Source organism: Mobula birostris, chromosome 30 (assembly GCF_030028105.1).
Source record: "Mobula birostris isolate sMobBir1 chromosome 30, sMobBir1.hap1, whole genome shotgun sequence".
NCBI classification, from domain to species: Eukaryota; Metazoa; Chordata; class Chondrichthyes; order Myliobatiformes; family Myliobatidae; genus Mobula; species Mobula birostris.
The window spans coordinates 40,057,763-40,073,986 of NC_092399.1; the positions used below are offsets into that span (position 1 = coordinate 40,057,763).

Below are 16,224 nucleotides of genomic sequence, written 5' to 3' on the forward strand. Positions count from 1 at the left end.
CACTAGTCACAGGTCTCCACTCAGAGAAGTAATCCTCCACTACCACTCTCTGGCTTCTTCCATTGAGCCAATGTCTAATCCAATTTACTACCTCTCCATGTACAAACGTATATCTAGTGACTGAATCTTCCTCACTAACCTCCCGTGCGGGACCTCCTGTTAGTTGGGTGAACACTGGGTGGTGTCTGACTGGGCCTAATCTTTTGGATCAGACTTCCAGGTGAGATCTTGACAGAAGCCTTGCTGAGGTCCACGTGGACTACCTCAACATCAATACATTTTGCTACCTCCTTGAATTTATTTGTTTTCTCTTTCTGTCTGGCACATTGTGAGGAGACAACCAATACAGTAGAGCTGTTCAGAAGGCCCATCACTTCCCATAATAGTCCCACATATGACTGTCACTGGACTGTCCATATTTCTACCCTTTATCTCTATTCATGTAACGTTCTTGATATCCCTCGTAAGCCTTTTGTATATATTCCAGCTCAGTTGGTAAAAGTCAGTGCAAAGTAGTGAGTTTGTTTAAATATTGCAGGAATGTGAATTCTCAGCATCAGGTTCAGAGCCTGGCTGTTTGATGGATTTGAGCTGCCCACTGTGACATACTGTTCTAAAGGCATTGTCTCTTTGCAGGGAAGCATCGGCAAGCAAGGCTCTCCTGGGAAGTCAGTGAGTACAGTGGTCATTCCGCTCCTTACTATCTGCTGTCTCATCAGAACACAAGCCCAAGCATCCCACAGAGTGTTTACATTGACAAGGATTCGATGCAGGAGTCCAGCATCATGGCAGAGAGAGTTGTACCTCGGGAGTTGTCCCTAAAGTCCGGGCCATTCAATTCAAAGTCGTCTTCCTCCAGAGGAGCTTTCTCAGGGTTGAAGCGTCATGGCTGAATGGCAGAATTTCATGGGGAGGGGAGACTGAGACTGAAGTGGGAAGCTGAAATTTTTTTCTTGCTGTGCAAATCTGATTTCAGAATCCAGTCTTGCAGGGACGTTGCAGCTAATGACTGCTTTCTATGGGTCCTCTCTACTACAGTGATGTCAGGAATTGGGATACCCTATCCCTCCTTTGGAATAGGTCCTGGACTGGAGCCTGGCACACACCTGATGACACAACTTAGCCATCCTCCTTATATCCATGAAAGCAGATCTTAAAATCTACCCAGTTGCATTAGGCAGTTCTTTAGGTCCAAAGGGAAAGAAAATGCCATATTTAAGCCTGTGCAGAATTTGAAAGGGATAGAATGTTGGAGGGCAGTAACTGCTCCATGAGGGATTCTTTAGCCAGAGGGTGCTGAATCAATGGTATTAATTGCCTCTGACATTTGTGGAGGCCAAGTCATTGGGTTTATTTAAATTACAGGTTGATAGGTTCCTGACTGGTGGGGTTATCAAAGGTTATGGAGAGAAGCATGGGGAATGGGGTTGAGAAGGATAATAAATCAGCCATGATGGAATGGTGGAGCAGACTTGACGGGCCGAGTGGTCTAATTCTGCTCCCATGTCTTAGGGCCTTATGGACTCCCCCAGTACTGGTGAAACTGGTCAGTTACTGATCACAGCAGCCTTGGGAATGTGCACCTTTTTTTACGGGGTCATGGGTACCAATATCTGTTGGGCATCAGCCATGTCCCGATGACAAAGCCACTCAGCCGGTGCCAGTGGCTGACTTCCAGCTGACTTGATCACAGCCATCCCACTCAATGCCATTGCCTGTGGAACTGTATCTCAGTCAGGCAAAGCTTTAGGTTTTCCTCACCTTTAAAATACAAGATGTTGCGGTTCAGAGAAATTTAGTGATTCCTTACTTGAATCACGAAATTATTGGTGAGGCTGAATTTAGAGTACCATGTGCATTTCTGGTCACCTACCTACAGGAAAGATATCAATAAGTTTGAAAGAGATGAAGAAAAGTTTCAAGGATGTTGCCAGAACATGAAGACCTGAATTACAGGGAAGGGCTGAATAGGTTCAGACTTTATTCCCTGGAGTGGAGGAAAATGATGGGCTATCTTATAGCGGTATACAAAATTATGAGCAGTATTGTGATGAGGGACCTAGGCAAGGATGGTTAGTACCCAATTACTGGAGTATGAGGACGGGGTCCTAAACTTGACATTAGATTAGATTATGAGGACACTCAGTCCTCATTTATTGTCATTTAGAAATGCATGCATTAAGAAATAATACAATGTTCCTCCAGAATGATATCACAGAAACACAGGACAAACCAAGACTAAAACTGACAAAACCACATAATTATAACATATAGTTAAAACAGTGCAAAGCAATACCCTAATTTGATAAAGAGCAGACCATGGGCACGGTTCTAAAAAAAAGTTTCAAGTCCCAATAGCCCCATCATCTCATGCAGGCAGCAGAAGGCAGAAACTCTCCCTGCCATGAACCTTCAAGCGCCGCCAACTTGCCGGTGCAGCACCATTGGAAGCACCTGACCACAGTGGACGCTGAGTCCAACTGAAAACTTCGAGCCTCCGACCAGCCCCTCCGACACAGCCTCTCCGAGCACCATCCCCTGCCGAGCACTTTGATCCCGCCCTGGCTGCCGAGCAACAAGCAAAGCTGAGGGCTCCGGGCCTTCCCGTCCAGACATCGGGATCACACAGTAGCAGCGGCAGCGAAGCAGGCATCTTAGAAGTTTCACCAGATGTTCCTACGTGCTCTCACGTCCATCTCCATCAAATCAGGATAGTGCACGACACCCTACTTGACAGATAACAGATCACCACCGGAGTGGCTGCTGCGTCGCGTTGCCATTTTCTCCTCCCGAACATTAGATGAGAATCCAACGATGAGCTGATGATTAAGCACCGAACCTCAGTTCAGCTGCTCTTTAAATATTAAAATCCTGATGCCAAAACATGGCCGCTAATTAGTGGGGCTAGCCTGAATCTTTAAAACAGCTACGCTGGCTTTCCATATTCCAGAGAGTTAAAGCATCTAAATCCCGGAGGCCGGCGCGATCGGGTGCATGTCGTAACAGGACCCCCTCCGCTACAGCCAACTTCTGTCAGCCCTGGCTGCTTGGAGAAATGGTGATTGTAGTCCTGAATGAGCCTGGATCCAACAATGTCTCTTTCAGGAACCCAGCCTGGATTTGAATCCCTCGCAGTCCACGAAGAGCTGCCTAACACTTTGAACAGTTCGTGAACCCAGAATTCTTCTTATGGTGAAGACCTGTTCCCCATCAACAAATCTGGGTGACAGCAGGACTGACGGCGGTGGAGCTAAAGGACTGGTGTTTACAGGTTTTAATTTGGAAATGTGGAAGATGGGATTGATCTTGAGCGCCTTGGGAAGCTGCAAGGTGTATGCCACCAGGTTTACTTTCTTGAAGGGTTCAATGAACTTGAGTGCTAACTTCCTGGGCTCCACCCAGAAAGACAAATCCTGAGAGAATAGCTAAACCTGCTGCCAGGCTGCAAAACTGGCTTCGGTCTTCTAGGTCCAAGGCAATGAATTTACAGACTTTCTCAAAATGATCTACAATTACCGTGATGACAGTCTTCCTCGTGGAAGACAGAAGACCTGTGACAAATCCATGGAGATGTACACCCATGGTCTGTCCAGAACAGGTGGAGGGTGAAGAAACCCTTCAGGTTGGGTGCAGGGCTCCTTGTTACGGGTGTACACCTTGCATTCCTCTTTAGCCATTCAAGATCACCAGTATCTTAATGAATTCAAGGGTCTGGCCATCCCTGGGTGAGTGTTCATTCTAGATGCATGACCCAATTGAAGTATAAATAGACGACCCCATAGGACTGATCTTGGGGATCTCTCCTTGCACCTGGGCCTTGTGAATAATTACAGTGATTCCTCAATGAATTGGCTCTGTTTCCTTAACTTGGGGCAAAATGGTAGTAGACTGCTTCTCTCTTTCAGGTTCATCGAGTGAACGAGACATGACATCTGGTTTCTGATTCTTTGATAGAATCTGGTTGTTAGGTCAGGACAAAATTGAACCTGTTAAAGAAAAGAGACCTCATGGACTGTCTGGAATTCAGTCTTTTGGCCTCTAGAATGTAAGCTAAGTTCATGTGGTCTGTCCATACAATAAAAGGTTTCTTGGCGCTCTCAAGCCAGTGATGCCACTCCTCCAAAGCTAACTTGACTGTGAGCTGCTCGCGATTTCTGATATTGTGGTTCACTTCTGGCAGGGATAGCCACCTGGAGAAGAACGCATGCATGTGCAGTTTATTGTCCGAAGGTGACCATTGAGGCAACACTGCACCCACTCCGATGTCTGAGGTGTCCACCTCCACGATGATTAGGTGAAAACAAAATTGGAACTGTCATGAACCACTGTTTGAGCACTGAAAAAGCAGCCTCCTCTACGGATGTCCAAACCCTTGGATCTCTTAGTTAGTGCTGTCAGTGGAGACACCACTGAGCTGAAGTTCCTGATGAACTTTCTGCAAAAGTTGGCAAATCCCTGGAATAACTGGACTTGCTTCACATTGGATGGTTGTGGCCAATCTCTGACTGCCTGTATCTTAGTGGGGTCCATCTTAAGATTGCCATTAGATTATGAGGACACTCAGTCCTCATTTATTGTCATTTAGAAATGCATGCATGAATTAAGAAATGATACAATGTTCCTCCAGAGTGATATCACACAAAAAAACAGGACAAACCAAAGACTAATACTGACAAGGCCACATAATTATAACATATAGTTACAGCAGTGCAAAGCAATACCATAATTTGATAAAGAGCAGACCATGGGAACGGTTAAAAAAAAAAGTCTTGAGTTCTGATCAACTCCCGATAGTCCCCGATCGCAGGCGGCAGAAGGGAGAAACTCTCTCTGCCATAATCCTCCAGGCACCGACAACTGTCGATGCATTGGAAGCAGCCGACTCTGAGTCCGTCCGAAAAATTCGAGCCTCCGACTCGCCTTTCAACTCTGAGCACCATCTTTCCGAGCGCTTCGACTCCGTCCTGGCTGCTGAGCAACAAGCAAAGCCGAGGACTCGGGGCCTTCCCCTCTGGAGATTCAGGATCACGCAGTAACAGTGGCAGCGAAAAAGGCATCTCAGAAGTTTCTCCAGATGTTCCTCCATTCTCTCACGCCTGCCTCCATCAAATCAGGATTGTGTACGCCACCCTACTTGACAGATAACAGATATCACCACCGGAGTGGCCGCGCAAGCTGTGTCACGCCGCCATCATCTCCATTAGAGATGAAAAAACCCAAAGATGAAATGGTGGCCACGTGAAATTCGGATTTCTCCAGGTTGACATAGAGTCCATGATCTAGAAGCCTCGTTAGAATCAGAATCAGGTTTAATATCACTGATATAAATATGTCGTGAAATTTGTTAACCTAGCGGCATCAGTACAATGCAATACATGATAATACAGATAGAGAAAAATACATAAATTACAGTAAGAATGTGTATGTGTATATATATGTGTGTGTGTATATAAAGTAGTTTGATTAAAAATAGTGCACAACAGAAATAGTATAAAAAAAACGTGAGTTAGTGAGTGCTCAGGGTTGCAATGTTCATTTAGAAATTAAATGAATTAAATGGCAGAAGCTGTTGTTGAATCGTTAAGTGTGTGCCTTCAAGCTTCTGTACTCCTTCCTGATGGTAACAGTGAGAAGAGGGCATGTCCTGGGTAATGGGGATCTTTAAAGATGGACGCAACCTTTCTGAGGCACCGCTCCTTGAAGATGTCTTGGATACTCTGCAGGCTGGTACCTATACTGGAGCTGACTACCTTTACAACATCCTGTAGCTTCTTCCGATCCTGTGTAGTAGTCAACCACGCCACCCCACCCCTATACCGGACGATACAGCCTGTCAGAATGCTTTCCATGGTACATCTGTAGAGGTTTTTGCATATTTTAGGTGACAAAGCAAACCTCCTCGATCTCTTAATGAAATGTAAGATATCTCTGATATGAATGACGTGCTCCTCCATGGACTTTGAGAAGATTAGGATATCATCCAAGTAGACAAAAGCATTCTTATGGAGAGCATCGCAGCCTGGAAAACTGCTGGGACATTTATGAGGCCATAGGGTCGATCAGGTATTAGATAGCGAGATAGATAGATAGATAGACTTTATTAATTCCGAGGGAAATTTGGTTTCGCTACAGCCGCACCAACTGAGAATAGAGCGTAAATATAGCAATACAAAAACCACCAACAATCAAACACCAAAATGCAAACTATGCCAGATGGAAAATAAGTCCAGGACCAGTCTATTGGCTCAGGGTGTCTGACCCTCCATGGGAGGAGCTGCACGTTCGATGGTCACAGGCAGGAATGACCTCCCGTGCCGCCAAGTGTTGTATCACGGTGGCATGTGGCCGAAGTCCAACAGTAAAAAGTTCAATATCCAGTCTGCAAACACGTTCCTCGATCGTAATATGACCAGGATTGCACTATCTGTTGTTAACCAGATCAGTAAGCACCCAACTCCTTTACGCTTACCGCTCTCAGTGCACTTCTGGTCAGCCGGAACAGTATTACCCACCGAACTCCTCTTCTCTATAAGTCTCTGTTGTCTCAACCCGGTCCTCTTTCCTCGATTTTGTGATCCCCCTCTGCATCCTCTGTGTGTTTTCCTCTGGATCTCAGCAGGGGTGTCCACCGCTCTGCTCGCTAAACCGGCTGGCATTAGCTGGAATACACAATGCGACCTTGCTTCTGTCCCGCGTATCGGGATGTAACCATTTCCAGCGCTTAAAAAAAAACAAATAAAACTCTCTCTACCAGCATGTTAGAGAGGGTGCAGCTTCGACGTGTTACTGTGAGAAAAAAAAAATACAAAAAAATAACGTAAATTAGAAAGTAAGAATAAAGAAGAAAGTAAGAGTATTCACAGTGCCCTGTTGAATCCACTTGTCATCCTCCTTTATGTGGGCCAGATTGTATGCACTCCTCAAGTCTAGCATACTACTTCCCTGAGGAGGGGAAGAAACAGCTGGAGGCCTAAAGAGGGAGGGAGAGAGAAGAGGTGCATTACTTCAGACTGATGTTTTGGAGCTGTACTCCTAAAGGTCAGAGGGTAAGGAGAGTCTGCAGGAAATCCAAGCAACACACACAAAATGCTGGAGGAACTCAGCGGGCCAGGCAGTATCTATGGAAAAGAGTATAGTTGACGTTTTGGGTCAAGACTCTTTGGCAGGACTGGAGAAAAAAAGATGATTAGATTTAAAAGGTGATGGAGGGGAGAGAGAAACACAAGGTGATCGGTGAAAGCGGGAGGGGGAAGGGATGAAGTAAAGAGCTGGGAAGTTGATTGGTGACAGAGATGCAGGGCTGGAGAAGGAGGTGTCTGATAAGTGGGGATAGAAAGCCGTAGAAGAAAGAAAAGGGGGGAGGAGAACCAGAGGGAGGTGAGAGGCAGGCAAGGAGAGAAGGAAAAGGGGATGGGAAATGGTAAAGTGGGGTTGGGGCCATTAGCAGAAATTGATGTTCATGCCATCGGGTTGGAGGCTACCCAAACGCAAAAGAAGATATTGTTCCTCCAACTAAGTGTGGCCTCATCACGACAATGGAGGAAGCCATGGATAGACATACCATAATGGGAAATTGAATTAAAATGGGTGGGCACTGGGAGATCCTGCTTCTTCTGGTGGCCAGAGCATAGGTGCTCGGCAAAGTGGTCTCCCGATCTATGTTGGGTCTCATCGATATATAGGAGGCTACTTTGGGAGAACCAGTCTCAATATATGACCCCCAACAGACTCACAGGTGAATTGTCGCCTCATTTGGAAGGACTGTTTGGGGCCCTGAATGTTAGTGAGGGAGGAGGTGTAGGACCAGGTGTAGCACTTGTTTGCTTGCAAGGATAAGTGCTAGGAGGGAGATAAGTAGGGAGGGACAAATAGACAAGGGAGATGCTTAGGGAGCGTATCACAGTCCTTGCAGGTGAGGCGACACTTCACCTGTGGGTCACTAGGATCTTGAGCAGGAGGCAGGCTAGTCTTTGCCAGGAATTAGAACTGTGATGCATTGAGGCTGGCCTCAGGCTAGACCTCTTCGTCCTCTTGCTCCACTAGGTGATTATCAAAGCCTGAAGGGGCTCTTCCAAGGCAAGGGCATCCTTTAGTTCACCTCGGAGTCCGTGGCAGTACAGAGTGGCCAAAGCCTTCCCATTCTAGCTGCTCTGTTCAGCCAGACTACAATTCAATAGTGTAGTAGGCAGCTGACTGACTATCCTGTCACACCTTTATCAGACCAGTCCAAGGCTTGGTGGAATGATGGAACACCCTCTTCATGGTGGCCATGAATACCACTGAGTCCAAGCAAATCTCTGACCTTTGTTCCTAATACGTCGTGTTCCAGCCCAAGGCTCTCCCGGTCAGGAAGGCCACCTTTCTGCGCTCCATTGCGGACGGGACAGCTGGAGTTCAAACACCAATGAACATTGAGTGAGGAAGCTATGGCAAGAGTCCGAGTCACCACAGAAACTCTCTGGGGTTGGAAGATGAACTGACTTCGCAGAACGACTGACAACTTCACCCGTGTGACTCTGGCTTTGTTCTTGTGATAGTTGGCGCATGGCGACCTGGAGGTCATGTGTCTCCAGGTTCTGTCTAGAAATGTTCTCGCTGTGGCTGGCCACAGCTGACAAGAAGCTCTGATACCTCACTGGGTCTATGGTTAGGCTCAATTGTACTGTGACGAGAGACCTCGGTGAGGATGGTTAGGACCCAAGTTCTGGAGATTAAAGCTGAGACACCAGACGAGACTGAAATGAAGTCAGGTTCTAAACTGGATGCTAGATGAGAATCCAAAATTGAGTTGACAATTGAGCACCAAAGCATAGCCACCAGTTAGCGGGCAGTCCTGAATCGTTAAAGAGGCTGGGCCTGCTAACCCTATTCCAGAGAGTAAGAGTATCTAAACACAGGAGGCTGGCACGGTAAGGTGCGTGTCGTAACATAGTATAGATAGGATGCATTCATGCAGACTTCTTCCCCTCAGGTTGGGTGAGACTAGAACTAGAGGTCATAGTTGTAGGGTGAAAGGTGAAATATTTAAGGGGAGTCCGAGGAGCTCCCAACCTACGTTGAGTCTCATCAATATATGAGACTCAACTCAGAGTGATAGGAATGTGAAATGAGCTGCAGCAGAAGTGAGTTCAATTGTAAAGTTTAAGAAAAGTTGGATAGATATAAGATTGGATAGGTATGTGAGAGACTGTCATCTGGGTACACGTCGACGGGACAAGGCAGAAGTTAAGCCAGCATTGACTAGATGAACCAAAGGACCTGTTTCAGTGACTTTGTAATTTTAGAGATTTAGTCAGTACAAAGGTTAGCACAGAAATGGAGAGCATGTAGGAGTAAGGTGGCCAACATTTGTTGAAGTACTGGAGTGCTGGTACTGTTTTATGGTGCTCAGCCATGCAGGTGAGAGATCCTTTTTCAGTGGGTGTCAAAGGGGATCATTCTGTTGTTCCCTGGGGTTTAAGCTGAGAGGGCGGTGCACTCGTGGAGACAATACCCACTCGTTGCCTGTTCCTCTCGCTGCACTGCCACAGGTAACAGAGTCTGCCCATACCATGGTGCCACAGTTTACTCCTGGTGACAATCAGATAGTTGAGCTGGAATCTTGCTGGGAACAGCTACCTGGTAAGAGTACCATTAATAAAGAAATGTATTCCTGCCTGTAAAGTGCTTGGGTGTCACATAGTTACTTCAGAAATGTACCTGTCCTTGAATTCTCCATTTTTACCAATACTTGCCATTCTCTTTTGTTATTGACAGGGCAAGCGTGGTCCTCAAGGTCTCCCTGGGCATGACGCAGAGAAGGGAGACAAGGTAGGTGGTCCAAGCTCCAGCCTTCCCTGAGGCACCTTCACTGCTGCAGGCCCACTCACCCAGATCTCAGACACTGTCTGCTCGACCCAAGGGCTGATTTTCATGATCCTGTAGATCTCTGCCCACACAAATCATAGGAGTAAAATGGTCTGTATCTGTCAGTAGCAGGATGTTCACATTCTTCACTCTCAGACATACCGGTCACATCACACTGACAACAGTGGACAACAGTCTCTGACACTGGGCACATCACAGTGACGTCAGTCTCACTGACACTGGACACATCACACTGTCATCTGTCTCACTGACACTGGGCACATCACACTGTTATCTGTCTCACTGATGCTGGGCACATCACACTGTCATCTGTCTCACTGACACTGGGCACATCACACTGTCATCTGTCTCACTGACGCTGGGCACATCACACTGTCATCTGTCTCACTGATGCTGGGCACATCACACTGTCATCTGTCTCACTGACGCTGGGCACATCACACTGACATCTGTCTCACTGACGCTGGGCACATCACACTGACATCTGTCTCTGTGACACTGGGCACATCACACTGTCATCAGTCTCACTGACACTGGGCACATCACACTTTCTTAACCATGGAGTCAATCTGCGCAGCAACTTTGCGTGTCCTCTAGACTCGGACCCCAAGATCCCTCTGAACCTCCACACTGCCAAGAGTCTCACCATTAATACGATATTCTGATATCATACTTGAGCTACCAAAATGAACCACCTTGTGAGGTCTCACCTTGACTGGCCTCATGAGACCATTGGTTTTCAGTACTGGCCGACTCCGTGGGATCTGTCGCCCCCTGGGGAGACCAACATTCTGCCAGTGCTACTCTTAGGTCACCCAGTTGGAGAAATGATCCCCCAGCCCCTTCCCCCCACCTCAGGCTTGGGAACACAGTCACTGCCTGCTGTCCTCTGAGAAAGCAGCCCTCACCAGCAGCATCTCCTCTCAGAGTGCTTTGAGAGGGGGAGATGTGGCAAACACTTTTCTTATATAAGTCACTTAATATCCTATTGTTCTGCGTTGGTGATAATTTCACACTGAAGTTTTAATATTCAAGAACTCTATCTATTTTGAAGGGGGAGCGTGGAGACCCAGGCCTCACAGGACACCAAGGACTGAAAGGAGAAAAGGTTGGTGCTCCACACTAAGGCAGGATATTCTCATCCAGAACCTGTTTTTATTCTATGAGTAGTTGTCAGTGGCCTGAAATCACCATTATTGGACCTAGCTCCAGGCTAGAACTCAAGGGTTCAGCTCCCATCCCAGAGTGTTATGTCAGCTGCTGGGCCACTGCCATCTGGACAGTAGGGATTGGCCATGACTGTCTGCTGTCTCGGGAAGGGCCCCTCTTGTGTTAGTGCAGAAACCTGCTTCTCCCCTGACCACTGGTTCACCCGCCCCTCAGTATGATGAAGGATCTAAGCCCAAAACATCAGCTGTTAATTTCTCTCTGTAAGTGCGACCTGAACTGCTGTGTTTACCATATAAGCATATAACAATTACAGCACGGAAACAGGCCATCTCGGCCCTTCTAGTCCGTGCCAAACTCCTACTCTCACCTAGTCCCACCGACCTGCACTTGGTCCATAACCCTCCATTCCCTTCCTGTCCATATATCTATACAAATTAACTTTAAATGATAACATCGAACCTGCCTCAAACACTTCTGCTGGAAGCTCGTTCCACACAGCTACCACTCTCTGAGTAAAGGAGTTCCCCCTCATGCTACCCCTAAACTTTTGCCCTTTAACTCTCAACTCATGTCCTCTTGTTTGAATCTCCCCCACTCTCAATGGAAAAAGCCTATCCACGCCAACTCTATCAATCCCCCTCATAATTTTAAACACCTCTATCAAGACCCCTCTCAAGCTTCTATGCTCCAAAGAATAATGACCTAACTTGTTCAACCTTTCTCTGTAACTTAGGAGATGACACCCTGGCAACATTTTAGTAAACCTCCTCTGTACTCTCTCAATTTTTTTGACATCTTTCCTATAATTTGGTGACCAGAACGGTATACAATACTCCAAACTTGGCCTTACCAATGTCTTATACAATTTCAACATTACATCCCAACTCCTATACTCAATACTCTGATTAATAAAGGCCAGCATACCAAAAGCTTTCTTCACCACTCTATGCACATGAGATTCCACCTTCAGGGAACTATGCACCATTATTCCTAGATCCCTCTGCTCTACTGCATTCTTCAATGCCCTACCATTTACCATGTATGTCCTATTCTGATTAGTCCTACCAAAATGTAGCACCTCACATTTATCAGCATTAAACTCCATCTGCCATCTTTCAGTCCACTCTTCTAACTGGCCTAAATCTTTCTGCAAGCTTTGAAAACCTACTTCATTATCCACAACGCCACCTATCTTGGTATCATCTGCATACTTACTAATCCAATTTACCACCCCATCATCCAGATCATTAATGTATATGACAAACAACATTGGACCCAGTACAGATCCCTGAGGCACACCGCTACACACCTTCCTTCAATCTGACACAGAATTATCCACCACTACTCTCTGGTGTCTCCCATCCAGCTACTGCTGAATCCATTTTACTACTTCAATATGAATGCCTAACGATTGAACCTTCCTAACGAACCTTCCATGTGGAACCTTGTCAAAGGCCTTATTGAAGTCCATTTACCCTCGTCAACTTTCCTAGTAACTTCATCAAAAAATTCAATAAGATTTGTCAAACATGACCTTCCATGCACAAATCCGTGTTGACTGTTCCTAATCAGACCCTGTCTATCCAGATAATTATATATACCATCTCTAAGAATACTTTCCATCAATTTACCCACCACTGACGTCAAACTCACAGGCTGATAATTGCTAGGTTTACTCCTTGAACCCTTTTTAAACAATGGAACAACATGAGCAATACGCCAATCCTCCGGCACCATCCCCGTTTCTAATGACATTTGAAATATTTGTCAGATCCCCTGCTATTTCCACACTAACTTCCCTCAAGGTCCTTGGGAATATCTTGTCCGGACCCGGAGACTTATCCACTTTTATATTCCTTAAAAGTGCCAGTACTTCCTCTTCTTTAATCGTCATACTTTCCATTACTACCCTTCTTGTTTCCTTTACCTTACACAATTCAATATCCTTCTCCTTAGTGAATACCGAAGAAAAGAAATTGTTCAAAATCTCCCCCATCTCTTTTGGCTCCGCACATAGCCGTCCACTCTGATTCTCCAAGGGACCAATTTTATCCCTCACTATCCTTTTGCTATTTATATAACTGTAAAAACCCTTTGGATTTATTTTCACCTTACTTGCTAAAGCTGCCTCATATCTTCTTTTAGCTTTTCTAATTTCTTTCTTAAGATTCTTTTTACATTCTTTATATTCCTCAAGCACCTCATTAACTCCAAGCTGCCTATATTTACTGTAAATCCCTGTCTTTTTCTGAAACAAGTTTCTAATATTCCTTGAAAACCATGGCTCTCTCAAACTCTTAACCTTTCGTTCAACCTAACGGGAACACAAAGATCCTGTACCCTCAAAATTTCACCTTTAAATGACCTCCATTTCTCTATTACATCCTTCCCATAAAACAAATTGTCCCAATCCACTCCTTCTAAATCCTTTCGCATTTCCTCAAAGTTAGCCTTTCTCCAATGAAAAATCTCAACCCTGGGTCCAGTCCTATCGTCCTTCATAATTATATTGAAACTAATGGTATTGTGATCACTGGACCCGAAGTGCTCCCCAACACATGCCTCTGTCACCTGCCCTATCTCATTCCCTAACAGGAGATCCAACACTGCCCCTTCTCTAGTTGGTACCTCTGTGTATTGCTGCAAAGAGCTATCTTGCACACATTTGACAAACTCCAAACCATCCAGCCCTTTTACAGAATGGGTTCCCAGTCTATGTGTGGAAAATTAAAATCTCCCACGATCACAACCTTGTGCTTACTACGAATGTCTGCTGTCTCCTTACAAATTTGCTCCTCCAGTTCTCGGTCCCCATTAGGTGTTCTATAATACACCCCTATAAGCGTCACTACACCTTTCCCATTCTTCAATTCCACCCAAGTAGCCTCCCTAGACAGAGAACACAGAACATTACAGCACCATACAGACCCTTTGGCCCACAATGTTGTGCCAACCTTTTAACCTGCTCAGTCTAACTCAGTTCTCCATCTTTCTATCATACACGTTCCTCTGGCATTTTGTATGTGTACCTCTCTCAGCATTTGCACCGTCATCTCCTTGTCATCTGTGGAACCCAGCTAGATACACCTGCATTACCATGTTCCGCTCACAGAACTCCGGGACACTGCCTGGCAAAGTCCTGGAATTACTGTTTATTTCTTCAAATTCCTCTTGCATGGAAAGGCATCATTTGACCCATTCAGCCCTTCCCTGCTGCCTTGCATTTCTGTTAGATTCAGTGTAATTTTTCATTAAAACAATGACATTTGCGTGAACAAGCAACATAATCCATGGATGTGCTGGTGGCAGCCTGAAAGAGTTGCCACACTTTCCAGCAGGATAGATCTGGTCCTAGGGTTGAGGTTCTTAACTGAAAGAAGGCCAAATTTGAAGAAATGAGAAAGGATCTGAAAAGTGTGGATTGGGACAGGTGTTCTCTGGCATGGATGTGATCGGTAGGTGGGAAGCCTTCAAAGCAGAAATTTTGAGAGTGCAAAATTTGTATGTTCCTGTCAGGATTAAAGGCAAAATGAATAGGAATAAGGAACCTTGGTTCTCAAGGGATATTGCAACTCTGATAAAGAAGAAGAGGGAGTTGTATGACGTGTATAGGAAGCAGGGAGTAAATAAGGTGCTTGAGGAGTATAAGAGGTGCAAGAAAATACTTAAGAAAGTAATCAGGAGGGCTAAAATAAGATATGAGGTTACCTTGGCAGTCAAAGTGAAGGATAATCCAAAGAGATTTTACAGGTATATTAAGAGCAAAAGAATTGTAAAGGATAAAATTGGTCCTCTTGAAGATCAGAGTGGTCAGCTATGCGCGGAACCAAAGGAAATGGGGGAGATCTTAAATAGGTTTTTTGCGTCTGTATTTACTAAGGAAACTGGCATGAAGTCTATGGAATTAAGGGAAACAAGTAGTGAGATCATGGAAACTGTACAGATCGAAAAGGAGGAGGTCCTTGCTGTCTTGAGGAAAATTAAAGTGGATAAATCCCCGGGACCTGACAGGGTGTTCCCTCGGACCTTGAAGGAGACTAGTGTTAAAATTGCAGGGGCCCTGGCTGAAATATTTAAAATGTCGCTGTCTACAGGTGAGGTGCAGGAGGATTGGAGAGTGGCTCATGTTGTTCCGTTGTTTAAAAAAAGATCGAAAAGTAATCCGAGAAATTTAGGCCAGTAAGTTTAACGTCGGTAGTAGGTAAGTTATTGGAGGGAGTACTAAGAGACAGAATCTACAAGCATTTGGATAGACAGGGACTCATTAGGGAGAGTCAACATGGCTTTGTGCGTGGTAGGTCATGTTTGACCAATCTATTGGAGTTTTTCGAGGAGGTTTCCAGGAAAGTGGATGAAGGGAAGGCAGTGGATATTGTCTACATGGACTTCAGTAAGGCCCTTGACAAGGTCCCGCATGGGAGGTTAGTTAGGAAAATTCAGTCGCTAGGTATACATGGAGAGGTGGTAAATTGGATTAGACATTGGCTCAATGGAAGAAGCCAGAGTGGTGGTAGAGAATTGCTTCTCTGAGTGGAGGCCTGTCACTAGTGGTGTGCCACAGGGATCAGTGCTGGGTCCATTGTCAGTTGTTATCTATATCAATGATCTGGATGATAATGTGGTAAATTGGATCAGCAAGTTTGCTGATGATACAAAGATTGGAGGTGTGGTAGACAGTGAGGAAGGTTTTCAGAACCTGCAGAGGGACTTGGACCAACTGGCAAAATGGGCTGAAAAATGGCAGATGGAGTTTAATACTGACAAGTGTGAGGTATTGCACATTGGAAGGACAAACCAACGTAGAACATACAGGGTTAATGGTAAGGCACTGAGGAGTGCAGTGGAACAGAGGGATCTGGGAATACAGATACAACATTTCCTAAAAGTGGCATCACAGGTGATAGGGTCATAAAGAGAGCTTTTGGTATATTGGCCTTTATTAATCAAAGTATTGAGTATAAGAGCTGGAATGTTATGAGGTTCTATAAGGCATTGGTGAGGCCGAATCTGGAGTATTGTGTTCAGTTTTGGTCACCAAATTACAGGAAGGATATAAATAAGGTTGAAAGAGTGCAGAGAAGGTTTACAAGGATGTTGCCGGGACTTGAGAAACTCAGTTACAGAGAAAGGTTGAATAGGTTAGGACTTTATTCCCTGGAGCGTAGAAGAATGAGGGGAGATTTGATG

The 16,224-nt window shown here is 45.4% G+C and overlaps 1 protein-coding gene across 1 annotated transcript in view; it reads left to right on the top strand.

Annotated features, from left to right (window-relative positions):
- Nucleotides 1–16,224, top strand: part of col16a1 (collagen, type XVI, alpha 1) — a 401,818-nt gene that overhangs the window by 229,094 nt on the left and 156,500 nt on the right. The window contains exons 25-27 of the mRNA XM_072247276.1: nt 637–672; nt 9,757–9,810; nt 10,922–10,975. Of these exons, the coding sequence (XP_072103377.1) occupies nt 637–672; nt 9,757–9,810; nt 10,922–10,975 (144 nt within the window). The remainder of the gene's footprint in view (nt 1–636; nt 673–9,756; nt 9,811–10,921; nt 10,976–16,224) is intronic.